Here is a 26,969-nt window from a genome sequence, read left to right on the forward strand (position 1 = left end):
TTTTTTCCGGTCACCCAGCCCTGCCTGTGCTTTTCAAACGTGAGCTGCAGGACAGAGAGGCTGAGGAGGGGGACAGTGCCACCCTGCGCTGCGAGCTCTCAAAGCCTGGAGTCACAGTGGAGTGGAGGAAGGGAGGGGAGCTGCTGGAGGCCAGTGACAGGCTGGAGTTGAGGCAGAGAGGGGCCACTGTAGAGCTCTTTATTAACAGGCTGCTACTGCAAGATGCTGGGGCTTACACCTGTGACACTGGAGATAAGCAATCCACAGCCACACTCTCTGTGAAAGGTAGGAGGGTGCAATTCCCAGACTGTGTACTGGTATCTGATTGGTGAGTGGCCATTGAACAGGTGTCTAGTAACATCAAGCACATCTGTCTCCAATGACTTCTTCATTGAACCAGCAGAGTCATCTCTTCTCTTGTTGGGCTTTCTCAAACAGGGTTACGAGAGCGAGACATGGATTAGCATAGACTCTGAATCAGCATTTATATTTATTATCAGCTCCAGTATATATAATGATCACAGTGCACATTTGATTGGTATCTTACCCCGATTGCATGTTGTGATTCTGACCCTGGGTTTCAAGTTTGACAGTTATGTGGTTATCTTATTGCCATTTTGACATTCGATGTTTGGTGGTTTCAATATTTGCAGGTGTTCTATATACTTTTCAAATCTTTTTAGTTTCATTCCTGACTAGGAAAGCTCTTTGTGCTTCTGTACCTACAGTCCCTAGTTATCGGTGTCTAAAGACATTGTAGTTCCAAAGATTTCTGTTCTCTGATGAAAGTAAAATATGGTGTTGGCAGCGATTGGAGGATTTTCCAGTATTTGATGGTAGTTGTATTTAGTACATACATACTCTGTTCTTGTAGGTATATTAGGCTTGAGAAAAATTCAAGCAAGGTGGTTTTTGCTCATCATTAGCCCTCATGGTGTGTTCTGGCTGCCTGATGTATTTTAACAGCTGACATTTTTGAGAAAAATGGTAAATGTCATGACTTCAGTAAAACCTTTTGCTGAGAGTGTGAATGTAATCTCTTGTCAACCAGCCCTGCCTGTAGTTTTCAAACAAGAGCTGCAGGACCAAGAGGCCCAGGAGGGGAGCAGTGCCACCCTGTGCTGTGAGCTCTCGAAGCCTGGAGCCCCAGTGCAGTGGAGGAAGGGAGGGGAGATGCTGCAGCCTGGAGACAAGTATGAGATGAAGCTGAGAGGCCACTCTGTGGAGCTGTTAGTGAGTGGCTTGCAGCCTGAAGACACTGGCGACTACACCTGCGACACCGGGGACAAGCAGAGCATGGCTCGCCTCACAGTCAATGGTAGGATACAGGACCACCCTTCATCAGCTCTGCTGGTCCCCATCATTGCTGTGTGTGTCCCCGGCTACCACTGTCCTCCTGTGCACATTTCCCATCTTCCATCAAACACAACGGTCATGCTTTTCAGCCCTAGTTTCCTATTCAAGTCTGTACCGCTGTAATGATAGTGGGCACCCTGAACAGCTGCACAGAAAATATAAGTTTATTAGAAGTTCAGAAGATAATCAAGGTTGCTACCTCTAGCAATGGATTGCTGTGCATTTATTTAAATATGTATGAGATTAAATAGTGAAATCATCCTGGAAAATATCCCCTCACAATTTCATTAAGGATGTATTTTGTGATAGTCTGGCTTTGTGGATGAAGTATGATGTTATCAATGTGGTTTTGCTGTTCCCTTTTGGGGGAGATAAGTCATGTCTGTGTCTGCAGATTCTGTTCTCATGTTGATCAAACTTTGTCTGAACTTGATTCCCTAGCCCTGCCTGTAGTTTTCAAACAAGAGCTACAGGACCAGGAGGCTGAGGAGGGAGGCAGTGCCACCCTGCGCTGTGAGCTCTCAAAGCCAGGAGCCACGGTCGAGTGGAGGAAGGGTGGAGTGGTGCTCCAACCCAGTGACAAGTACGAGCTGAAGCAGGAGGGTGCCGCTATAGAGCTGTTAGTCCACCATCTGAAGCTGGAGGACATGGGGGACTATATCTGCGACTCGGGGTGTCAGACTAGCACAGCGTCTCTGAAAGTCAATGGTAGGAAGGAGCCCGTGCTGGACAGTGGTTCTTGATTCTCATTCAGTCTCACCTGATTCCGTTTGTTCACTGTGTTGAATCCATGACACTGTGGATTTCTAAGACCATTCAATTAATCTAAACCTACTGAGACTAGGCTTTTTATCCATCGTTGATTTGCACTGCCAATGTCACACGTGCTGGCAATAGAAAGTGATGCTTAAGATAAGATTTCAGTAGAAATAAGGTGATAATTTCTTGTCCCATTAATTGCTTCGCTGGTAAATTAATTGCTTCTCAAGTCAAATGATCGAGCCATTTTTAGTTCTCTCTCCATTCTCCTGCTGACACCTGTCGCTTTTTTACCGTTGATTAATGTTAAACAGTGTCTAGTAATGATGCACTATACGGATGTCTTTATTTCTTATTTAACATTTTGACATATGGTCGTGATTCCACAGCCCTGCCTGTAGTTTTCAAATGGGAGCTGCAGGACCAAGAGGCTGAAGAGGGGGGCAGTGCCACCCTGTGCTGTGAGCTCTCGAAGCCTGGAGCCCCGGTGCAGTGGAGGAAGGGAGGGGAACTGCTCCAGCCTGGAGACAAGTATGAGATGAAGCAGAGAGGCCACTCTGTGGAGCTGTTAGTGAGGGGCCTGCAGACCAAAGACATGGGCGACTACACCTGCGACACCGGGGACAAGCAGAGCACAGCTCGCCTCACAGTCAATGGTAGGATACAGGACCACCCTTCATCAGCTCTGCTCTTCACCATCACTGCTGTCTGTGTCCCCAGTTGCCACTGTCCTCTTGTGCACGGTCCCAGTCTTCCATCAAATACAACTGTCATGCTTTTCAGCCACTGACTTCCTGTTCATGTCTGACATGCTGTAATGATAGTGGGCACCCTGAACAGCTGCACAGAAGAGAGAAGTTTATCAAAAGTACTGCAGAAAATCAAGGTTGTACCTCTAGCAATGGATTGCTGTGCATTTACTTAAACATGTATGAGACAAAATAGAGTGAAAATATCTCCTCACACTTACATAAAGGATGTCTTTTGTGATTATTTATTTAATCATCAATATAGTTTTTGTTTCTCACGTTTGGAAGAGATACATCTTGTTTGTGTCTGAAGATTGATGAAAATACATCTGCAGATTCTGTCCTCCTCCTGTTGATCAAAGCTTGGTCTGAATTTGATTCCCCAGCCCTGCCTGTTATTTTCAAACGAGAGCTGCAGGACCAGGAGGCTGAGGAGGGGAGCAGTGCAACCCTGCGCTGTGAGCTCTCGAAGCCTGGAGCCGCAGTAGAGTGGAGGAAGGGAGGAGTGGTGCTCCAGCCCAGTGACAAGTACGAGCTGAAGCAGGAGGGCGCCGCTATAGAGCTGTTAGTCCACCATCTGAAGCTGGAGGACATGGGGGACTATATCTGCGACTCGGGGTGGCAGACTAGCACAGCGTCTCTGAAAGTCAATGGTAGGAAGGAGCCCATGCTGGACAATGGTTTTTCCATTCTCATTTAGTCTCACCTGATTCCGTTTGTTCGCTGTCTCGAATTCATGATGCTGTGGATTTCGAAGACTTCAGTTTCTGTAAACCTATCAACTCCATTCCTTCTAAGACTAGGCTCCATCGTTGGTTTGCATTGCCAAGGTCACACATGCTGATAACAGAAAGTGATGCTTAATATAGGACTTCAGAAGAAATAAGGTGATCATTGCTTGTCCCATGAACTGCTTTGCTGGTAAATGAATTGCTTCCCAAGTCATATGATTGAGCCATTTCTAGTTTCCATTCTCTTGCAGACACCTGTCGCTTGGTCCTGTTGTTAATGTTAAGCAGTGTCTGGTAATGATGCACTATACGGATGTCTTCATTTCTTATTTAACATTTTGACATATGGTCGTGATTCCACAGCCCTGCCTGTAGTTTTCAAATGGGAGCTGCAGGACCAAGAGGCTGAGGAGGGGGGCAGTGCCACCCTGTGCTGTGAGCTCTCGCAGCCTGGAGCCCCAGTGCAGTGGAGGAAGGGAGGGGAGCTGCTCCAGCCTGGAGACAAGTATGAGATGAAGCAGAGGGGCCACTCTGTGGAGCTGTTAATTAGTGGCTTGCAGCCTGAAGACACTGGCGACTACACCTGCGATACCGGGGACAAGCAGAGCATGGCTCGTCTCACAGTCAATGGTAGGATAAAGGACCACCCTTCATCAGCTCTGCTCGTCCCCATTACTGCTGTCTGTGTCGCCAGCTACCACTGTCCTCTTGCTCACATTTCCCATCTTCCATCAAACACAACGGTCATGCTTTTCAGCCACGGATGTTTCTCTTTTCTTCACTGTGGTTGTGATAGTGCGCACCATTACTAGTAGTATAAACGATGAAGCTTGTTTATCAAGATATAAGCCGATGTTGAAATTAAATATGCCATTTATTTTAATAGCATATTCTTTTGCATATAATTGAAAAGGGGGAAAGTGACTTATGGTTTGGAAACATGCACGTTTTGTTGTAAGTCTGATGTGGAAGTATAAGTTCAGCATCTGGGGAATTGAAATGGTTCACAATGACAGATGTGGAATCTCATGCTGGTTTTGGGAATTCTTTCATTACATGCTATCGTCCATAGCATGTGGGAATTGGCTGAGACGATTATTCTGGGTTCATGGCTAATGTGTCAGTATATCAAAGAGGAAAATGACTGGTAAGGAAAACAAAGCTGCATGATGAGGTCCTTTTTGCTTGTGGTGATCACTTTTGAGGGGAAAATGTAATCTCTGTGCTTGAAGGCTCCAGTCTTTTTCACACTCCTGTTGATCAAACTTGGTCTGAACTTGATTCCACAGCCCTGACTGTAGTTTTCAAACAAGAGCTGCAGGACCAAGAGGCTGAAGAGGGGGGCAGTGCCACCCTGTGCTGTGAGCTCTCGAAGCCTGGAGCCCCGGTGCAGTGGAGGAAGGGAGGGGAGCTGCTGCAGCCTGGAGACAAGTATGAGATGAAGCAGAGGGGCCACTCTGTGGAGCTGCTAGTGAGTGGCCTGCAGACCAAAGACATGGGCGACTACACCTGTGACACCGGGGACAAGCAGAGCACGGCTCACCTCACAGTCAATGGTAGGATACAGGACCACCCTTCATCAGCTCTGCTCATCCCCATCACTGCTGTCTGTGTCCCCAGTTGCCACTGTCCTCTTGTGCACGGTCACTGTCTTCCATCAAACACAACTGTCATGCTTTTCAAGCACGGATTTCCTGTTCATGTCTGACATGTTGTAATGATAGTGGGCACCCTGAACAGCTAAACAGAAGAGAGAAGTTTATCAAAAGTACTGCAGAAAATCAAGGTTGCACCTCTAGCAATGGATTGCTGTGCATTTACTTAAACATGTATGAGACGAAATAGAGTGAAAATATCTCCTCACACTTACATAAAGGATGTCTTTTGTGATTATTTATTTAATCATCAATATAGTTTTAGTTTCTCACGCTTGGAAGAGATACATCTTGTTTGTGTCTGAAGATTGATGAAAATACATCTGCAGATTCTGTCCTCCTCCTGTTGATCAAAGCTTGGTCTGAATTTGATTCCCCAGCCCTGCCTGTTATTTTCAAACGAGAGCTGCAGGACCAGGAGGCTGAGGAGGGGGGCAGTGCAACCCTGCGCTGTGAGCTCTCAAAGCCAGGAGCCGCAGTGGAGTGGAGGAAGGGAGGAGTGGTGCTCCAGCCCAGTGACAAGTACGAGCTGAAGCAGGAGGGCGCCGCTATAGAGCTGTTAGTCCACCATCTGAAGCTGGAGGACATGGGGGACTATATCTGCGACTCGGGGTGGCAGACTAGCACAGCGTCTCTGAAAGTCAATGGTAGGAAGGAGCCCATGCTGGACAATGGTTTTTCATTCTCATTTAGTCACTCTTGATTCCCTCTGGTCACCACGTCAAATACATTTACACGTCTTAAGCATCATCACTTTTGTATTTCCATTATCACTCTGGGGAGCACTTCTTCAAGCTTCACCTTCATCTAATGAAGTCATGGTCCAGATTTTCGGGAGCTCTGGAGGCCTTTAGAAATCAGGGATGAAGGCATTCACAAAAATAGAGCAATTTTATGCTCTTGTATTTCTGGAACCCCTTGACTATTCCATGTCACCTAATTCATGGAAAGGGTCAGTCTTCAGTCTTAAAACGATAATGTAATGCTTTTCTTTTCTTTCTATGTCAGCCCTACCTGTTGCTTTCAAGCAAGAGCTGCAGGACCAGGAGGCTGAGGAGGGGGGCAGTGCCACCCTGCGTTGTGAGCTCTCAAAGCCTGGGGCCCTGGTGCAGTGGAGGAAGGGAGGAGTGGATCTTTGCCCGTGTGCCAAGTACGAAATGCAGCAACAGGCTTGCAGTGCCCAGTTGCTGATTCGCAATGTAGAGCCCGAGGACTCCGGAGACTATACCTGTGACACTGGCGATCGACAAACCACAGCTCACCTGGCAGTGAAGGGTAGGCAAAGTCAACACTTCTTTTCATTTCTATTTTACCAACCTTTTGAATGGAGTGCATCGTGGCTGAAACTTGTATTCCATTTGAAGTCTTGGTTATATGTACATTGCGTTTACTGTCTGATCCATGAATTTGGAAGAGTTACGTGGTACAAGGATATGGTTGCAGATTTTGTTTTTAGCAGTAGTTAAAGTGACTGGCGCGATTCTTGCACATGACTGGAACTGCTTGCTGGAAATCGGCTCTTACAGCAGCTCCTAACCTGAATCTCCCCCCTCCGCCCCCTGTAGCCCTGCCCGTATTTTTCAGGACGCAGTTGGAGAGCCAGGAGGAGGAGGTGGGGGGCATTGCCACCCTGCATTGCGAGGTCACCAAACCTGGAGCCCCCGTGGAATGGAAGAAGGGCGACACAGTTATACAGCCCAACGACAAGTACGCGATGAGGCAGGAAGGTGTGGTGACCGAGCTGATCATTTACGGCCTGAAGGCTGCAGATGCCGGGGAGTATACATGTGACACCGGGGACCAGAGGACGTTGGCCACACTCACTGTGCAGGGTAGGAAGAGACGAAGCACAGATGCATTCATCCTTGAAACAGCCACTTCTTTAACTCCACATCCTTCTTGTCCTTTTCACCCTAACTCCTCTCCAGAATGGTTGGATTTCTAATTTATTTATGTTTTTCCACTGGGGCTCAGCTCTTGTATGTAAACTTACTCTTAACGGCATATTTCTCTTCTAGTCCTGTCATATAGGGATATATCGAGTTAGAAATTGTATGCTTAAGAATATTTATGTATGCTACTGACAGTGCTGTAGTCGAGACCACCATATCCGAGTGCAAGTCAAGACTGAGTCCTCAAGGGTCTGAGTCAAGACCAATAAAAAAATGTCAGTGTTTCCACCACCATTATACTGGATGGGCCATCCACCCCACCAAGGACATTTCTGGGGGAAACACTGAATATATGGACTGATATATGGATAGTATAATTGAGAATAATTACTACCTCTACTACTACTACACTCACCTAAAGGATTATTAGGAACACCTGTTCAATTTCTCATTAATGCAATTATCTAACCAACCAATCACATGGCAGTTGCTTCAATGCATTTAGGGGTGTGGTCCTGGTCAAGACAATCTCCTGAACTCCAACCTGAATGTCTGAATGGGAAAGAAAGGTGATTTAAGCAATTTTGAGCGTGGCATGGTTGTTGGTGCCAGACGGGCCGGTCTGAGTATTTCACAATCTGCTCAGTTACTGGGATTTTCACGCACAACCATTTCTAGGGTTTACAAAGAATGGTGTGAAAAGGGAAAAACATCCAGTATGCGGCAGTCCTGTGGGCGAAAATGCCTTGTTGATGCTAGAGGTCAGAGGAGAATGGGCCGACTGATTCAAGCTGATAGAAGAGCAACTTTGACTGAAATAACCACTCGTTACAACCGAGGTATGCAGCAAAGCATTTGTGAAGCCACAACACGTACAACCTTGAGGCGGATGGGCTACAACAGCAGAAGACCCCACCGGGTACCACTCATCTCCACTACAAATAGGAAAAAGAGGCTACAATTTGCACAAGCTCACCAAAATTGGACAGTTGAAGAAAATGTTGCCTGGTCTGATGAGTCTCGATTTCCGTTGAGACATTCAGATGGTAGAGTCAGAATTTGACTTGAGTTCACTGTACTAAACTGGCCCCCACAGTCACCAGATCTCAACCCAATAGAGCATCTTTGGGATGTGGTGGAACGGGAGCTTCGTGCCCTGGATGTGCATCCCACAAATCTCCATCAACTGTAAGATGCTATCCTATCAATATGGGCCAACATTTCTAAAGAATGCTTTCAGCACCTTGTTGAATCAATGCCACGTAGAATTAAGGCAGTTCTGAAGGCGAAAGGGGGTCAAACACAGTATTAGTATGGTGTTCCTAATAATCCTTTAGGTGAGTGTATATATATATATATATATATATATATATATATATATATATATATATATATATATGACCATAAAGTTTGACCCATAAGCAAAAAGAAAAAAATAAATAAAAAGTGTTCTGTCCCCATATCTTTAACATATCACAAACGAACCAGCACAAATCACTGTAGGGCATTACGTGGATATAACTGTGGGATGCATATTTAATAATCATCATCATCATATTTGCAATTTAGTTTGACTTTGCTTACTCAATGATAATTCAGTGTCTTTAGTGTAGCTGCAAAATTCACATTTATAATTGAAGTACAGAATATAGCTAAAAAATGACCTGTAGAATTACTAGGGAGATGAGAACTGGGAAAGTATGGAGCAGTGGGCTAACTGGCTGCTTTAATTTATCTGTAAGATGTTTTATTAATACTGAAATAACCTGCTTTGCTATTTGTTGTAAATACTGTGTGAAATATAACAGAGAGAGAGGCTTTGTATTGCTGGTAGGTGTAGGAGATAAGAGTCGTGAAATATTCATGTTTTTTCTGATCCTGGGAGACCCACTCCAAATAGCAAAAGCATTTAATTTATTTTGCCGCTTTGAATCACCTTCTTCTCTCCTTTTCGGGTCTCTGTGTGTGTTTTGCAATGACATGTATTTGCATAAGCATGATAACAGGCCAGACTTCCTCCCTGGTTCACGAAGCTTGTACAGTATTGTGATTGTCTCTTTTCTTTTTACAGTGGTGAGAGAATCTGCTCTGTGATGTTGTTTGCCACCTGTGGGTGCTTTCGATATTTCCATTTGTCGGTTTGCGTTTCAGGAATGTTCTTGCTATTTTTACTATGGTATTAATACAAATACCTTTGAACTATAATCAGATTTGTAGGCAAAGGAGAAAATGACTAGATGCACTTTTCTGGCTTGTCTGCCATTGTAACAAGAGGCCACAATTTAATTGACATTTAATTGGATGTGTCATAGGTGTCTGTTCTGATTTAGCGTATTAATGCCTTTTTTGAATTACAGGTGTATTGATTTTAAAATCGAATGTAGCTTTAGTCAAGCTCGTCAGTGATCACTGCTAGAACTGGAACATTTAACAATCTAAAAGTTGCAGAGCTCGTATATCAAAGTTAATTTGTGGTTTAATGGCTCTCGGGCAAATAATTTAAATATATTGATGCATATGTTGCAGTTATTAATGGTTCTTCAGTACTGGGAAGACATAATTCCTCCCTCATTCGAGGAGGCTGTTGATGTTTTCCTTGTAAAAATCGTTTCTATAAAGGGATCTATGTTTGGACTTGACTGAGTGGCTTTCGTCGCCATTTCTTCTCTGCTCACTGGATTAATTCGTTGTTGTTTTATTTCCTTCCCTCTGATTTATTTCATGCACTTCTTCCAAAGATTGATTCTCAGTTATTATTGCTTGTACTTGTCCTGTTTCTCTGGTGGTCCTCAAGGCAAATTCACAGAAGGCCACACAAATAAGCAGCTACCAAGTCTTTCACCAGCCGTGCATGTTAGAAACAACTTGCTTGTACCCAAATGCTGGTCAAAATCTTGTCGTAGGAGGCTTCGTATGTCTCTTCAGTAATGTCCATAAGCATAGCCCATGAGGGTTTCACGCTACAGACTCTCTTGTGGCGCTTGTGGTCTGGTTCTGCATGATGTTTCCTCGGCAGGGGGTGACCGATTGTGGTTTTCACAGAGCGGGACGTCACCATCGTGCAGGGGCTGCGCAGCCTCACCGTGCGGGAGGAGGAGAACGCCGTGTTCCAGTGCCAGGTCTCCCACGCCAACGCGTCCCAAGTGCAGTGGACCCTGCAGGGCGTCCCCCTGCAGTGCAACGAGATGAACGACATCGGCGTAGAAGGGAAGCTGCACACCCTGACCCTGAAGAAAGTGACGCAGGAGGACTCGGGCACGGTGGTCTTCAGCGTGGGGCCCCACACGTCCTCCGCCGAGCTCACAGTCAGAGGTGAGACAGCACTGCTCCAGTCCCTCCGCCTTGCACAGGCCTGCAGCTTGACATGACCTGTGCAACGAGAATGATTTTCTTCTGTGGCTAGTGAGATTGGCGAGATGTGACGCACTGCAGCATAGGGGCACAATGCAGAGAGCACCACCTCCCTTCAGTCACACACGCTACTAAAGGAAACGTTGGCATCATGGCAAACAGCCGCCGATCATTTCCCTCTCGTAGAGTGCCTTTCAGTGGACTTAAGTCACATAAGTGCACAACTGATATAAAACTTTACCAGACCCTGATTGCTGTATTTCTCTTCCTGATGCCCAGCCTTTGATGTGCTGTTCACCCGCTGGCTGCAGAACCAGGAGGCTGAGGAGGGTGGCACCGCCACCCTGCGCTGTGAGCTCTCCCAGGATGGAGCCACCGTGGAGTGGAGGAAAGGGGAGACCGTGCTGCAGCCCAGCGGCAAGTACGGGATGTCGGTGAAGGGAAGAGTGGCCGAGCTGGTGATCTACGATCTGCAGCCCGAGGATGCGGCAAACTACACCTGCGACACGGGCGACCAGCAATCCACGGCGTCCGTCATCGTCCACGGTACATGAAGTGAAGAGTGAGAGACGCGCCGATTGGTGTTTGAGTGGTCTTCGTATGATTTTATTGTTTTGCGTGTGCCTTCTTTTAGTAATGTTTTGGTCGAACTCTACAATAATGGGCACCATTTCTTAATTGATTGATGTATGAACACATTCATCCTGATGCACTTCATCTGAGTTCTGCTGTTAATCAAATATATAACAGGGTGAGGGTCAGGGTTAGTGAGGGTGAGACAGACTGGTTTCGGGGTGAGAGCTGATCAGTGTGCCCATTGCATGACCATGTCCTTCCCTGCAGAGCCCGTCGTCTCGCTAGTGAGGGAGCTGAGGAACGTGTCAGTGTTCATGGGCGAAGACGCGCAGTTTTCGGCGGAGCTGTCCCAGCCCTGTGTGAAGGGGGTGCAGTGGAAGCTGGGGGACGTGCCCCTGCAGCACAACGAGATGAATGAGATCGGGGTGGAGAGGGGCGGCTGCGTCCACACCCTGACGCTGCGCAAGGTCACCCTGGACGACTCGGGCGCCGTGAGCTTCTCGGCGGGGAGCTGCTCCTCCACCTCGGAGCTTGCTGTCACAGGTGGGTAACTGTGGGGGGGGCGCTGCGGCCATTCAGGGGTGGTTATCCCTCCTCGCTGCACCTGTATTAGGACTACCTATGTGTCTCGTTTTCATCCTTAAGATGGATTTGTGCCCAGTGTTTTTAAAAAGGTTACAAAAACGGATATGGATTGGTGCTTAAACACTGCGGCCTTGTCACGGCAGCTGCCCCGCCAGTGGTGTTTAAGAAGAAGCTGGAGAGCCAGGAGTTGAAGGAGGGGGAGAACGCCTTCCTGCGCTGCGAGTTGTCCCGTGCGGGCGCCCCTGTCACCTGGAGGAAGGACGGGGAAACCCTCTCTCAGGGGGACAAGTACACCCTGCAGCAGAGGGGCAGCACTGTCGTCTTAGTCATCCACAACCTGAAGCCTGAGGACGCGGGGGAGTACACCTGTGACACCGGGGACCAGCAAAGCACAGCCATGGTCACGATTAAAGGTACGGCACGCCACAGCGGACAACTACAATACACTAGTCGGGAACGCACATTTATTTATTATTATTTCATTTTTGTACCTTTCTCGTTCCATTAGTTTTCTCATGGGTTTAAGACTTGAGGGTAGTGAAGCGGTGGATGGACTAAACTAGGTTTCCAGCTGATCCTCGTCACGCTGCAGAATTGCTCAGATTGTTCCTGTGGGCGATCATCGGGTTTCTGCCAAATCCAGGACTTATGAAAACATGCATGCGTGTCTCCTTTACACCCCCGACACTGCTGTGAGCCACGCTGTCGTTTTCACACAGAGAAGCCGGCGATCGAGGAATTTACGACAGTATTTTAATTCGTTCCCAGGAATGTTCTGAATGTGTTGCATCTTAATCGTGTATGTGTTGTGCATGCTGTGTGAAAGCTCCTGAAAAGGCCTGTCTTTCTGTCGACACCTCAAGTTTTGCTGTTTTCAAGTGTGTTTTTCTTCTCTGGTCACTGTTCCAGCTTTTAGCTTTATCTAATCTTTTGGCTTTTTGCTTTACCGCTGTTCTGTCCTGAACCTTCCCTTACAGAGCATGTGCAGATCACTGTGGGCCTGCAGGACGTCAGTGTGCGTGTGGGGGGGGACGCTTGCTTTGTGTGTGAGGTGTCCCACATGGGGGTGACAGACGGGCAGTGGTGGCTGGAGTCCACGGTCCTCAAGAACAACGACCTGAACGAGATCAGCTCCGACGGGAAGGTGCACTCCCTGGTGCTGAAGAAAGTGACCATGGGGGAGATGGGCACGGTGGCTTTTGTCGTAGGGGAGCAGAGATCCACCGCCAGCCTGGTGGTGCAGGAGAAACCCACAGGTAGAAACATCATCCACGAGGGCTCTCTCCCATGTTCAGCCCTCTCCATCAGCAGCCCATTGTCCTCCTCCACCCCGAGGGCTAACCAGCGTCTTCATCTCCTCAGCATCTGTGTGCCACTGTTGTCCTCTGTGCCCAGTTCCTCCCTGCCCGCCCCGCCCTGCGCCCCGCACCTTCTCAGCTTCTCATCACTGTGCATTTCCTCCTTTAGCTCTTCCTTGTTGTCTTTGTCTTCTCAGCCCATCACTGTTACCTATTTATCGGATAGACTATTTCTAATAGCAGTTAATAGGATGATTCTTCCCCTCACACACCCTGCCATATTTCATGTAGCGAACAAACAGACGAAAATAGCAACAAACAACTTTAAATGTTCTCAGAAAAAACCTGAAATACAGACTAATTTAGAGTAATGTAGGCAGGTGTGTATTTGTGAATACACCCCTACAGGAATCACAAAGTCAGCTGTAGAAACTATCATGCAAGATAGGTAAAGAAATTGTGCAATCCTAAAAGTGCTATTACAAGTACCGAAAAATAAATATATAAATCTGATTCTGTGTAAATAGTGGAAGTGCTGTTGTCTTCAGCAGATGTGCACTTTCATTTGTCTGTCTCATGAGTCGTACACAACAGATGTAAAAGAATAGCATGATCGACCATCTCAGTTTCGGAGATGGGTGTATTCTAGCCCGAGAGTGGACCATTTTACCCCCCCCCCACTTCACTTCATCACGCCTGTCCCAGTTACGTCATCTCAGCCCATCACACTCACCGGTTTCCGTTGAAATGCTGAAAATGCTGTGTTTCAGTTTCGCAAATTGAACGATTCTGGTCTGTGATGTATGTCACTAAAATGCTGATGCACTGGCCTCCCGCCAGAGTGGAATTGGCTTCATAAAGCTTCATTGGCTTCATATGTTGATATTCATACTGGAGTATCGCCAGGCTATAGGGCTGTCACTGTTACTGTATTTCTAGTCAAATGAAACCATAAACATCGAGCAAGGATTTGACTGTGTCTGAGATGGGGAAAGTGATTTCCAGAGTGATGTGTTTGCATCATGGATAGACATACCATAGACTCCTCTGTGCCCAGACTCTGTTGGGGGCCCCTCTAACACGGGCTCTTGGTTGTGTCCCTTGGCGCTCAGTCCTGGTCAGGGAGAAGCCCCGGGACACAGCTGCTCAGGAGGGCGAGACGGCGGTCCTGACGTGCATGACCTCGGAGGCAGGGACCAGAGTCGTTTGGAGCAAAGACAACAGGACCATCCGGCCCAGCGACAAGTACGAGATCAGAGAGGAAGGGCTGCTCAGCCAGCTCCTCATCCACAGGGTGGAAGCAGGGGATGCTGGAAGATACACCTGTGACACAAGGGATGAGCAGAGCAGTGCGGTGTTGACAGTGGAAGGTAAGGGACTCCTGGTGGGGGGGGGGGAAGAAGATGCAAACAATAGAAATCATTAAAATAATCAATTGGACTGCAGTGGTCTCCCATTATTGTCATATCTTATGAAGAACTCAGAGGAGATGTGTAGGTTAGTCAGTATCTATTGTATCTATTCTTTATTTGTAAGTAATCATGAGTAATCCTGATGTGGTTGAGTGGGAATCCTCCCACATTCATTAATTAATTCATTAATTAATTCATTTGTTTGGTTATTTATTGTCATTAGTTTAGTTTTTTTATGGAACACCTGTTGCCAAGGTGATGTCCAGAATTTGCCAGCATACAACATAATCAATACACGATATGATATTTACAGCATTTCACCGGCACATTTTCACGAATAAGAACATAAGAACATAAGAAAGTTTACAAACGAGAGGGGGCCATTCGACCCATCGTGCTCGTTTGGTGTTCATTAATATCTAAGTGATCCAAGGATCCTATCCAGTCTATTTTGAAATGTTCCCAAACTTTCAGCTTCAACCACATCGCTGGGTAGTTTATTCCAGATTGTGACTTCTCTCTGTGTGAAGAAGTGTCTCCTGTTTTCTGTCTCGAATGCCTTGAAGCCCAATTTCCATTTGTGTCCCCGGGTCCGTGTGTCCCTGCTGATCTGGAAAAGCTCCTCTGGTTTGATGTGGTCGATGCCTTTCATGATTTTGAAGACTTGGATCAAGTCCCCACGTAGTCTCCTCTGTTCCAGGGTGAAAAGGTCCAGGTCCTCAGTCTCTCAGTAGGACATTCCCTTCAGACCTGGAATAAGTCTGGTTGCTCTCCTCTGAACTGCCTCTAGAGCAGCGATATCTTTCTTGAAGTGTGGAGCCCAGAACTGTCCACAGTATCCAGATGAGCTCTAACTAGTGCATTGTACAGTCTGAACATCACTGCCCTTGTTCTCAATTCTACACTTTTGACAATATACCCTAGCATTGTGTTTGCCTTTTTTATTGCTTCCCCACATTGTTTGGATGGAGAAAGTGAGGAGTCCACATAGACTCCTAGGTCTTTCTCATGCGTTACTTCATCTAGTTCTATTCCTCCCATAGTGTAATTATAGTGGACATTTTTGTTACCTGCATGTAATACCTTGCACTTGTCCACATTGAATTTCATTTGCCAGATGTCAGCCCACAACTGAATATTATCTAAGTCCCTCTGAATAGCCTGTGCTGCCAAGATTGTATCTGCTGAGCCACCTATTTTAGTATCATCTGCAAATAACTATCCCAGAGTCCAGATCATTAATATAGATTAGAAAAACCACAGGCCCTAGTACTGATCCCTGTGGAACTCCACTAACAACCATACATACCATACCATACATAAAATACAGATTGGAGCATAATACCAAAACAGCAAAGAGCAGAATGGCAAAATTGTCCTTGAAGAAGAATTCATACAGCAGCAATTGAAGGCCGTACCGCAGTCCGAGGCATCGCAGTCCCTGTGCTGTTTGATAACCTTGTGTCTGTTCCCATTTGCAGCGTTGCCTGCGTTTTTCAGGCAGGAGCTGCAGAACCAGGAGGCTGAGGAGGGGGGCATGGTCACCCTGTGCTGCGAGCTCTCCAAGCCGGGGGCCGCGGTGGAGTGGAGGAAGGGAGGAGTGGTGCTGCAGCCCAGTGACAAGTACGAGATGAAGCAGCAGGGCGCTGTCTACGAGTTACTGATTCACGACCTGGAGCCGGAGGACAATGGCTACTACACGTGTGATACAGGAGACCAGCTGACTACTGCTTCTGTTGCAGTGCAAGGTAAACCCAAATATAAGAGATGATAATCGTAATCATCACCCTAATCATCATGCAGTCTTCAAATCTTGATTTATAACACACACACGGGGATACGTCCTAACCCCTCCCAAACTGGATTTCAAAGAGGCTGGGAGCAATAGCCATTCCTAGTGTGGGTTTCCTGCACTGACATTATGGGGATTATTTAAAAAAAAAAGTCTTAAGTATGCGAATAACACTGTATAATCACCCCTTTCAATCATTTCCAAATTCTATTAGTATACATTTCTGAAATACAATAACATCAGGTGAACATCAGCAATTCTATGGCACTGTTCTTTTCTGCTTATGTAGGCCGATTTAGCAATTCATATTTTTCCTCAGAAGTGATTGTTTATTTTATCTTCTCAACTGTGTTGAGTACTCCAAAGTTTAATAAGCTTATATTGCGACCTATAAATACGATCTTTTTTGTTATTATTGTTTTTATGCGGTTTTGTCTTAAAATTACAGGATTTCAGTTATCTTTCTCATTCAGATAACCAGGGTTGCAATCACAACCTAACCTTTCGCACAGTGTACAGATCTTTCAAAACCATGACTTCCCACATTTAACCAGACAGGGTCTTCTAAACACAGCTTTCCAAAGGATATCCCGTGTATCGCAAACAGGTAGAGGTGCTGAGATCTAGAGAGAATATTTTCTCAAGTACCAATGAGATGCGAATGGATTCAAATTAAAACAGCAAGAGAAGTGCAAGTGCCCAAATGATTGATCCTCCCTCAGCACAGTCCTTCAAGTGTAAGAGCAGCAGCACCTTCTGTTTTCATCAACAAGGTAAAGGTTGACTTGGCTCTTTGGTCATGAAAGAAGTTGAAGATGTTTCACTCACAATCCTGAGGAGATTAAGCAATACCAAGCTCTGAAACAGAAGACCGTGTCTCAGAGACCAAAAGCAGGAAGAGATACTCAGTCCATAGATTATGCTTAATTTAAGAAATTATACAAAATTCGGGATGTTTTTGTAGACTTAGATCCCCTTCTTTCTGCCCATATTATTAAAGACTCTATTGAAAACACAAGCTTGCCCTTCAGAAACTGACAGATTTGAGGAGGGTTGTTTTGCTTTGTCCTGTCAATTGGAGGAGGAACCGGGGTGTCAACCAGGGGACAGACAGACTGTTGTGGTCCCACAAAAAGAGTTGTGGTGGAATAGAAACAAACTAATAAGTCAAGGAGTGAACTCTCTGGGTGCCTTCAAGAAACCACTGGATTAAACATCTGGATTTCATCAGCTCCAATAAGCAAGATGACCTCCTTTAATTTTCTAAACATGCTTATGTTCTTAATATCTCTTCACCTTAGGAAGGGTGCTCAAGTGTCTGGCTTCTCTACTGTATTGACAGGCTTGTGACGCTGGATTCACATGGGACTCTCCTTACTGTTTTCCATTTATGTTTGGAAACATTCTTCTTATTGTGAATGAAAAGCTCTTCCACTGCCAGTATTAGAGCATTGGACCTGATCTGAACTTGATCTGGACATGAACTGTCCTCCAGTCATTGCGATAAAGAAGAAACGATCTGGGAAGTCGACCCAGTGCTGAGCAGAGCAAGCATGTCTTTGCGCTCCAGTAAAGCAATGTTTATAAGATTTTGAAACCAAACTATGCTGCTTTGAAGAGAATATGCATACAGATTGGCTTTAGCTTAACTACTGTGCACTGAAAAGCATTGAGTTAGCAAAACATGTTTCAAATACATTCTTCCAAATAAACTGCAACTTTTCTTAAAACACATTTGTTTACAATTTGAATTTCCAATGAGTCAAAAACAGACGGCACTGTAGCCATGTGTTTAAAGACAACTGTCTTTTATGTGCACTGAGACAGACAGAGAACACACACACAGAGGGAGATCTGTTAGACGGAGGCACTTCTCAGATCAGCAAATAATGTTGTGGCAACATTGTATTAAATCGATCTTAGAACAAATTTATTTGTGGTGACACACATTTGTAGACTCCAGGCGACGTTCTCAAGATGTGTAAAATAACATTGTCAAATGACATTTACAAAAGAACAACACTGTTCTCGTGTCATATGTGGTGAAACACTGAGAGCTGGGTGGGCAGGCGCAGTTCACTGCCTGAGGGGTCTCTCTCCTTGCTCCACAGAGGGAGAGGTGCGGATAGTGTCGCCCTTAAAGAACACGGATGTGTTTGTGGGGGAGCAGGCTCTGTTCTCCTGCCAGCTGTCTCGCAGGGGGGTGAGGGAGGTGCAGTGGTGGCTGGATGGCTCCCCCCTTCAGAGCAGCCCCTGCAACGAGATAGCCGTTGTCGATGGCAAGGTGCACACTCTCACCCTAAAGAACCTGGCGGCCGACGACTCGGGCACGGTGACATTCAGAGCCGGGAGCCTCATCTCCTCCGCCAAATTATTAGTCAAAGGTATTGGAGAGAGAGCGAGTGAGAAGGACAGAGGGAGAGCAACCTTGGTTAACCCTTTTGCATGGGGCCTTGCAATTTCTAGGGATTTAGTAATCAAAATTTGATTTATGTACTTTAATAGAACACCCAGTAAGAATCTCTCTTTCTTTCTGTGAAACTCAAATTGTGTTTAATTTGCTATGAATGAAACAAATGGAATAAATGAATTGTTAGGACTCAGTTTTCTACCCAGGCGCCCAGTCTGTAAAAGGTTAATAACTCTTGCTGCTTAAAATGCTGATAAGAGGCTTGACAGCTAACTGTGTTAACATTGATGTTTTGTGCCTTCTAAACGCATGAGTGGGCCTTCTGGTTATATATGTATAGATCTGACTTGAGTTAAAAATGTTTTGCCAAAGGCTAATAAAAGAGCTTCACATGCTTTAGGTTTCAGCCCTATCATGACATACGTAGCTTTACAGCTCAGTTCAGGCTCTGACCCATTGCCATGTGAATATGTGGCAGTTTATGTGGCCAAACTCACTGTCTGTCAGTAATATATAACGTCTGAAGTTCATGGCTGAATCATTGTGTCGGCTTTGCTGAAAAGATGCTGGTATAGATTAAGAACTCATCGATAAACAACATTCCTTAATGAATATGAATATTTCAGAATCGGAGGAATCCAAAGGGTTTCTAGAGTAGATATCAGAAGGTTTAAGCATTTGGGGTCGGTCCAAAATATGTCAGTGAAAAGATCAGCCTTTTAATTTTGACATGTTGAACGGGAGAATGAAATCATAACCAATCAACAAATAATGATAAGAGTAATAAAACAACAGCTAGCAAAACATGCAGCACTTTGTTTAATCTCCCTGTCTCCGGATCCTGATCCTAGCTTCTGTGATCCTCCGCGCTTCCTTTTTCCCTAAATCCTTCACAACGCTAAAACTTTCTAACCCTCCACTTGGGCTCTGAACCTCATCCCCCACATCCATCACCACCTCCACCTCCACCTCCACCGCACATCTCCCTGCCCACTTGCTTCTGAGAGGCTGGCCCTGGCCACGCACGTGAGCTTGGCCCTCTGGCCTTGTTGCGTTTGGCTGAGCGCTGTCCGGGTGTGGTGCATGTCCTCACTGACATGTCGGCCAACAGATCCCACGGTGGAGGTAGTGAGCGCCATGGAGGACGCGCAGGTGGAAGAGGATCAAGCGGTGGAGTTGATCTGCCAGTACTCCAGGCCTGTCCAGGCCACTTGGACAAAGAACGGAAAGCTGCTGCTGCCCGATGGCCACCGGGTCCAGGTGGAGCAGGACTGGAACGTGGCCAGGCTGCGCATCAGCCGCGCCGTGTTGGAGGACAGGGGGACGTACTTGTGCGAGGCCGAAGGCACCAGTGTGGTGGCCCTGCTCGATGTCCAAGGTGAGCTCTTCGCCAGCCCCCGGCGAAGAGAGGGAGAGCGAGAGCCAGAACCATGCCAAGCAACTCACATACTCCCCCCATCACCACTAACCACCCCCACCCTCATCCACTTCCTCCTCCCCTCTGTGAGAAAGGAGGTTCTTCCACTGTGGCGTTGCGACTCACACAGTGCTGCACCCGTGTCCGTCTCCCTCTTGATGGGTATCCTCTCCGATTACGCCTCCTCCACCCGCTTCACGTCTTCAGCCCTGGCTGCACAGTAGAGGATGTAGATGGATGTCATCGCCTGTCTCCTCTGGCTCCTCACACCGAGTGGGTCCTCGTGACTCAGTAGGCCGGCTCTTCCCCCGCGCAACTAACGTGCAAATCTGCTCTGTCGCCCGCAGCCAAGCCCATCGACATCATCCAGGGCCTGGAGAGCGTGGACACGCTGGACGGTGGGGAGGCCCTGTTCGAGTGCTCGCTGTCCCGGCCCGAGCTGCAGGACTACCGCTGGCTGATCGACGACCAGCCGGCGCGGGAATCCGAGAACACCGAGATGGTGGTGTTTGAGAGCGGCCGTCGGCACCTGCTGCTGCTCAAAGACCTGCGCCCCGAGGACAGCTGCCGGGTCACCTTCCTGGCGGGCAACGCCATCTCCTCCGCCTTCCTGACTGTCAGAGGTACCCATCTGCACTCCCCGCCCGCACGCGTCGCAACACGAGTTACTGAACCGCAACTCGGTTCTCTCACTAACCTCTGGCACCGGGAACAGGTTCCAGACCTCTATTTTGAAATGTGTGGTATTTCGTTGACACCGATTGACTTGTCCATGGAGTGGACTCGGTTCTGAGAAAGTCATATGAGTTTCCCAGGGTACATTTGCACTCTGCATTGCATTCAGTCTCCTGAGATTTATCAGGGTTTTTAACATTCTTATGATTTCAATGTGATTTATTGTCCGTTGTTTCCCCTGCACACAAATCCTTAAGCATTGAATAACTGAAGTTTAGAAGTCTGTAGTCTTCACTAGCATGGCAACTGTAATGTGTCGCACAACTGGGTGCAACGCCCTGGGCTTCAGCTCAAGAATCAAGGGGAAACTGATATAGATACAGTACAACCGTTCCTAAGTTATTTCTGGCAGCTAGCACATTTGTAGGTATATTTAGCTCAGTCAACCTGCCGATAACGCAGTGCATGTCTCTGGTGCCCCCAGGCTGGCAGCTGCATGTCCTGCGGCCGCTGGAGGACGTGGAGGTGGCGGTGGGCGAGCGGGCAGAGTTCACCTGCGTGCTGAGTGAGCCTGTGCCCATCAGCGAGGTCACCTGGTACTTGAACGGCTCCGAGATCAGAGCCGACGACACCTGGGTGCTGCAGGCAGATGGCAGCTCCTACCACCTCATTCTCCGGCAAGCCCGGCCACACCACACGAAGGAGGTGACTTTCGCTGCCAGGGACGCCATCTCCAGCGCCAAACTGACTGTCATCGGTAAGCTGCTGCTCCTGTGTTTGTTTACCCGGCTATGTTGCTGCAAAACCTTCGATTAGTATATTAGTATACTTGGAGTAAATAGCCCTTCGTCTGGTGACGTCATGTAGCAGCTGCATTGGCCGCTGAAGACAATACAATGGAGAGGAAATTGAAAATGTCCGGCCCAATCCAAACAGAGGGTTAAAAGGAGTAGATCATTATCCGCCTTCTTTCGTGCTTTAAATGAAGATGTTTTTTCAGTGCATCTGTTGCAGAGCTGAACAGTTGGAAGTGGCGTAGCGATGACGGTGTTTGGTCATTATGTGGGCAGGGCTGTGAATTGTGCCCCTCGGGGAAAACAGTTTTTTCACACCCAGCTGGAAGGATAAGTTTGAATTCATATGAAAGTCAGTGGAAGAAAACATCACCCTACTCACCTGTCCATTCATTCATTCATTCATTCATTCATTAACATACTCTCGTATTCAACAATAACCTCCCACCAAAGCATCTTTTAAAATAATGATTGCATAATTATACATTATAATTGTGATTTTCTTTCATCGTCTCAGTGTCCCATCAACCAGTGCCTCAAAATAAGCAGACTTTCTTTAATCCTATACTTACATAGCCACTGCAGTGCTTTACAGAAACACAGGCAATTTTTCTCAAGGCTACACATGCATCAGTACAGGATAAATACAATCCTCAAATGAAATAAACATCCAGAGTTGTAAAGAAACCCACAATCATTTTCAAATCCTTGAGCTACTCTCTGATCTGTAGCGGTGCATTGACTAAACACTACATGAATAATGATATTATTAACAGTGTTTGCCCTCATTACAGCACAGACTTGTTAAGCTAGGGTTTCACAATCTAGCAGACTTCATGTGTCTTGATAAGTGGCCAACACCCGAAGAGCTGTGAAGAAGGCCAGTAATTTGAATTAGGTGGTTATGATTTCAGGTGGAAGTAAGGAAAAACTGAAGACACTGCAGCTGGCCCTGATTAGGGTTGGCCAGAATTTGGGGATTGTGGTGACCATGAGAGATGTCTCTTCTGCACCATTTTGTCATGATGGACGAGACGATGCTGTAACCAGCACCCTCTCGCAGGGCTCAAGGGCAGCATCAGCAGGAGATCTCAGAGTGATCCACAGGGTAACCTACGCTGGCCTCTCAGCTGTCAGTTGTGTTAAATTATACTGGACATCCTCCACCGCATATCTGGATAAAGCCGGATTAGGATTTCTTCAGAGAGCTGCCCCTCAGTGTATAATCTCTCCCCTGGTAGACCAGTTGGTTTATTTTCCAACTTCCCAGTTAACCTAACCCCCTCCCCCCCCAGCACTGCCTGACCCCCCTGAGGATCCAGAGCTGGTGAGTAAGTCCAGCCAATCGGTGACGCTGTCCTGGTTCACGCCCCTCAGCGATGGGGGCGGGCCCATCCTGGGCTACCGAGTAGAGATGCGATTGGCCGACAGTGTGCTCTGGTTGCCGTGCCACACGGAGCCCATTCGGAGCACAGAGTTTGTGGTGGACAACCTCATCCCCGGGATGGGGTACCGATTCCGGGTGGCAGCGGTGAACCGTGCTGGCACTGGGGAGCCAGTCCATTTACCGCAAACTGTCCAGCTAGGTGAGAGGCTCCGCGCTGCTGTAGCACTGCGCATGCACGCCTCGGCTGTGGTGTTTTATTCAGCAAGGTCCAAAAACACTCTTCAACACAAACGAAAGCAGTAGGGTTCCCCCAAAGGGATAATCTGGTAGTTTACAGAAACTTCACAAGGAGTATTTCCCCTAGTTTCCAGTTGATCAGATTCAGTTATCCCTGAATGTCAGCCTTGACTGGCCCTTGGCAGACCTCTGTACCTCCCTCAAATCTCATAAGAACATAAGAACAAAAGAAAGTTTACAAATGAGAGGAGGCCATTCGACTCATGCTTGTTTGGTGTTCATTAATAACTGAGTGATCCAAGGAGGTGATCTCAATCAGAGACTGCCTGTTTCACCTCACTGTCCCACAAAAACCTCTCTGCTGCTCACTGGCGGTGAGCCTGCAGAACAGCCGTCCGCTTTCATTCCCCGTCATTGACGCGACAATACCATATCTCATAAGGGACAAACACACCAGTGCTTACAATCACATCATAACACAGGTATAAACAAGGATTTCTGTTTTTTATTTGATCGTACTCAACCTTCTTTCGAGAGTGAATTATGACCAGGGTTTGCTACTGCTGCGCCAGGGAAATTTGAGGGAGTTATGTATTTATTTTTCTATCCAATTTCCTCTGTAGGAAGTCAGATTGTCATTTTAACTCTCAGTGCGATTGATCAAAGCTTCATCGAGTTCCATTCAGGGAAGTTCAGTGTCTGTTTCAGCAGCTAGAGCTACATCTCATGGACCACAAGCTGATGAAGCACATTTGCTTCGCTGCACTGCTGAATAAAACAACGTGCCCCTCACCTGCATGATGATTAATGCCTGCATGGATTCTGACTTCAGCTCATAGTTCTCATTAAATCCTCATTATCTTGTAACACGTGACAGTGGGGGGGTACTCAATTGTAGTTTGCAATTCAGTGTTCTCTGCTGTCACACCTTTTCTATACACAGCTTTATTGATGCACTGCTTTATATGATTGTAAGCAATTCTTCATTTGAAAAAACATTATCTGGTTTTACATTTTACTCCATAATATTATATGTTTTTACTGTGCTGTAAAGAGAGTTTTGAGCATATATGCTTAGCCTACATTGATAAGAAAATGTATTTACTTTGTTGTGAGAGTAAAAGGGTAAATGAACGAGTAACTGCGTACCCAGTATGAATGGGGGGATAATTCGCTTTGTTTTCAGCACTTTCTTTGGTTTCACATCATACATCTCAGCCTAGGATTCAGTGCACTGTGCCACAGCATACTTCACAGACACACCATGGAAACTACTGGCTATGGGTTGAAGTGATGACACTCAAGGTCGAGGGCTGTGCTGTGCTGTCTCTGTGATTCGAATAAATGGGTTATAGGTCTAGACATTTTACCTGATAGAAATGAAGTCTGTTAAATTTAAGTTTAAGAAACGACAAAGTATTTACCATATTGAGCTTCGCTTTAATCTGTTTAAGTCAATTCACCAATTTTTAATTCCTTTTTTTGGGTTCCTTTGAACACTAACTGGTAGTTGTTGAAATGTGTCACAGCTAGCTATAAAAAGTGTCCTTACCGAAGTTCACTTACCGATTTCTCAAGCAACCATAAGACAGACTTGTGATAAAGATTAATCAGAGGACATGCATATTGTTTGACTGTGGTATTGTGAAAATACATCAATGAATGAATAAATCATAAGAGATCAGTCTTGGTACAAAAGTCCTAACACTGAATGCCTTCTAGTTTGCATATAAGCAGACAGGTAGCTGCACTGGTCTGTCTAGAAGAGAGATCTACTGCTGCCTTTTTGGCAAGGCCAGGTGACAGTTCTCTCTCAGGTCTCCCTTGTCATTGACTGACCTCCTGTTCTACCAACCACCACCCAACTCCCTCCCCAGATGCCCCCATCTCCATCGCGAGGCCCCTTTCCAGTCCAGCCGTGCAGGAGGGGGAGTCGGTCCGTCTGGAGTGCGAGCTGTCCAGGGATGGGGGCTCTGTCACCTGGCTGAAGGACAACAAGGACCTCCGGCTGGGCAAGAAGTTCCAGGCACTGTCCGAGGGCAGGAAGCAGGTGCTGCAGATCCAGGATTTCAGGCCCGCTGACCAGGGGGTTTATACCTGCGTGGCTTCGCCTGAGGCAGAGACATCTGTGGACCTCTACCTAGAAGGTACAGCATGGCTCTTTCGGTCCATCAGGGAGAACACTGAGATATCATACAGTATATATATATATATTTTTTCACATTATGTAAGAAGGAGGAGCAACTTAAATGCTTCTCCTATTTAATGCAGGTTTTGACTTCTGTTCATTTAACATATATGAACATAAACCCCTGTAGCCGAACTTCAGATCTAACGAAGGTTCACTGGAGATTTGATGCACAAAGTTCGGCAAGATGACTATTTTTCCTCTCTACTCTGAGTCTTAACACAAGTTAACCGAAATTAAATTAAATGAAACAAAATAAAATACAATTACATTACATTTAATAATTGAAAAAGAATTCTCTGATCTCCTCCCGCCACTCAGAGGTCACTCATGGAGGCATCGTGACAGTTCCAGGAGAGGAGGAGGAGGAGACCCCCGTGCAGCCCAGCCTGCCCCCTGAAGCCGCTCAGGAGGGGGACCTGCACCTGCTCTGGGAGGCCCTGGCCAAGAAGCGCCGCATGAGCCGAGAGCCGACGCTAGACTCCATCTCGGAGCTGCCGGAGGAGGACGACAAGCTCCCCAAGGGGCAGCGGGAGAGAGCAGATGAGCTCCTCCCCAAGCCCGAGCCGGAGTTCAACGGCAGCTCCGAGGATGAGTCCCTGACCGGAGCGCCTTCTTTGGTGTCCTATCTCAAGAAGACCAGCAAGTCCACCGTTACCTTATCCGTCGGCCAGGTCCAGACCATCTCCACCAAGAAGTTCTACGATCACTTCGAAATGGCGGAGGTTGAGACAAAACCTGCCGCGTCTGAGCCGGAGCCCCCGGCCCTGGGGGAAGAGGATGACGCGGACATGACCAACGCTGCCATCAAAATCCAGGCTGCTTTCAAAGGCTACAAGACTAGGAAGGAGCTGAAGCAGAAGGGGCCCCCTGTCTTCGGCCCGGACGTTTTTAAGGACCAGACCTGTGAGCCCAATGGGACTATCCACCTGGAGTGCTCTTCGCTCAGCAAGTCTGACATGCAGGTGCGCTGGCTCAAGGACGGGCAGCAGCTGTCCGACGGGAGACACCACCACATCGACATCTACAACGACGGCACCTGCTCCTTGATCATCACGGCCCTGACGCACAAAGACACAGGTGTCTACACCTGTGAGCTGTCCAACCAATTCGGCAAGGCCTCCCACAGCGCCAAAGTGACCGTGGGGAGCCCCCGGGACGTGCCCAGCCGGAAGACCCAGGCAATCTCTTACGGTTACAGTGCCGATAGCGAGCCGGAGAGCTCCTCGGGCAGCGAGATGGATGAGTCCCTGCGGAGAGCGGGGAAGAGGCTGCGGAGGCTCCTGAGGACCCGGCTGTCTCAGGACATGCCGGACGTGGAGGAGGAGCCCTTCGTGAGCGCCGACGAGGGAGACCTGGAGGCGGCCGATGAGCACACGTACAGGGAGGATGACAAGTACATCTACATCAAGTTCGACACCCTCGCCGAGGCGCAGGTGGCCTCCCGGCGCTTCCAGGAGATGTTCACCGCTCAGGGGGTTCCCATAGAGACTGAGATCCTGGAGGAAGGCCTGCGCAAAGTGGAGCTTCGCATTATGAAGATGCCGCCCCTCCTGGCTGACGACGGTTCTCTTACCCCCACGACGGAAAAGGAGCAGCCTGCTTTCATGGCAGCTGGCTCTGGTAAGTCTGCTCCTCATGTTGACACTTACCAAACTTAGTTGCTTACTAGACTTCAACTAATTTTTAAGGGTTACATAGCAGT

At 47.2% G+C, this 26,969-nt stretch overlaps 1 protein-coding gene across 5 annotated transcripts in view; it reads left to right on the plus strand.

Annotated features, from left to right (window-relative positions):
* obscnb (obscurin, cytoskeletal calmodulin and titin-interacting RhoGEF b) overlaps nt 1-26,969 on the plus strand; it is a 112,178-nt gene that overhangs the window by 61,624 nt on the left and 23,585 nt on the right. For 2 of the 5 annotated variants that reach the window (XM_066716242.1, XM_066716243.1), the window contains exons 49-72: nt 19-285; nt 1,052-1,318; nt 1,798-2,064; nt 2,505-2,771; nt 3,251-3,517; nt 3,959-4,225; nt 4,885-5,151; nt 5,631-5,897; nt 6,259-6,525; nt 6,816-7,082; nt 10,185-10,454; nt 10,773-11,039; nt 11,337-11,612; nt 11,798-12,067; nt 12,632-12,910; nt 14,065-14,322; nt 15,846-16,112; nt 18,268-18,540; nt 19,678-19,944; nt 20,331-20,606; nt 21,143-21,415; nt 22,748-23,038; nt 24,954-25,223; nt 25,586-26,887. In XM_066716242.1, the coding sequence (XP_066572339.1) occupies nt 19-285; nt 1,052-1,318; nt 1,798-2,064; nt 2,505-2,771; nt 3,251-3,517; nt 3,959-4,225; nt 4,885-5,151; nt 5,631-5,897; nt 6,259-6,525; nt 6,816-7,082; nt 10,185-10,454; nt 10,773-11,039; nt 11,337-11,612; nt 11,798-12,067; nt 12,632-12,910; nt 14,065-14,322; nt 15,846-16,112; nt 18,268-18,540; nt 19,678-19,944; nt 20,331-20,606; nt 21,143-21,415; nt 22,748-23,038; nt 24,954-25,223; nt 25,586-26,887 (7,509 nt within the window). The remainder of the gene's footprint in view (nt 1-18; nt 286-1,051; nt 1,319-1,797; nt 2,065-2,504; nt 2,772-3,250; nt 3,518-3,958; nt 4,226-4,884; nt 5,152-5,630; nt 5,898-6,258; nt 6,526-6,815; nt 7,083-10,184; nt 10,455-10,772; nt 11,040-11,336; nt 11,613-11,797; nt 12,068-12,631; nt 12,911-14,064; nt 14,323-15,845; nt 16,113-18,267; nt 18,541-19,677; nt 19,945-20,330; nt 20,607-21,142; nt 21,416-22,747; nt 23,039-24,953; nt 25,224-25,585; nt 26,888-26,969) is intronic. The other 3 variants (XM_066716245.1, XM_066716244.1, XM_066716246.1) reach the window with 3 other exon arrangements.

This window comes from Amia ocellicauda, chromosome 2 (assembly GCF_036373705.1).
Source record: "Amia ocellicauda isolate fAmiCal2 chromosome 2, fAmiCal2.hap1, whole genome shotgun sequence".
In the NCBI taxonomy this organism is placed as follows: Eukaryota; Metazoa; Chordata; class Actinopteri; order Amiiformes; family Amiidae; genus Amia; species Amia ocellicauda.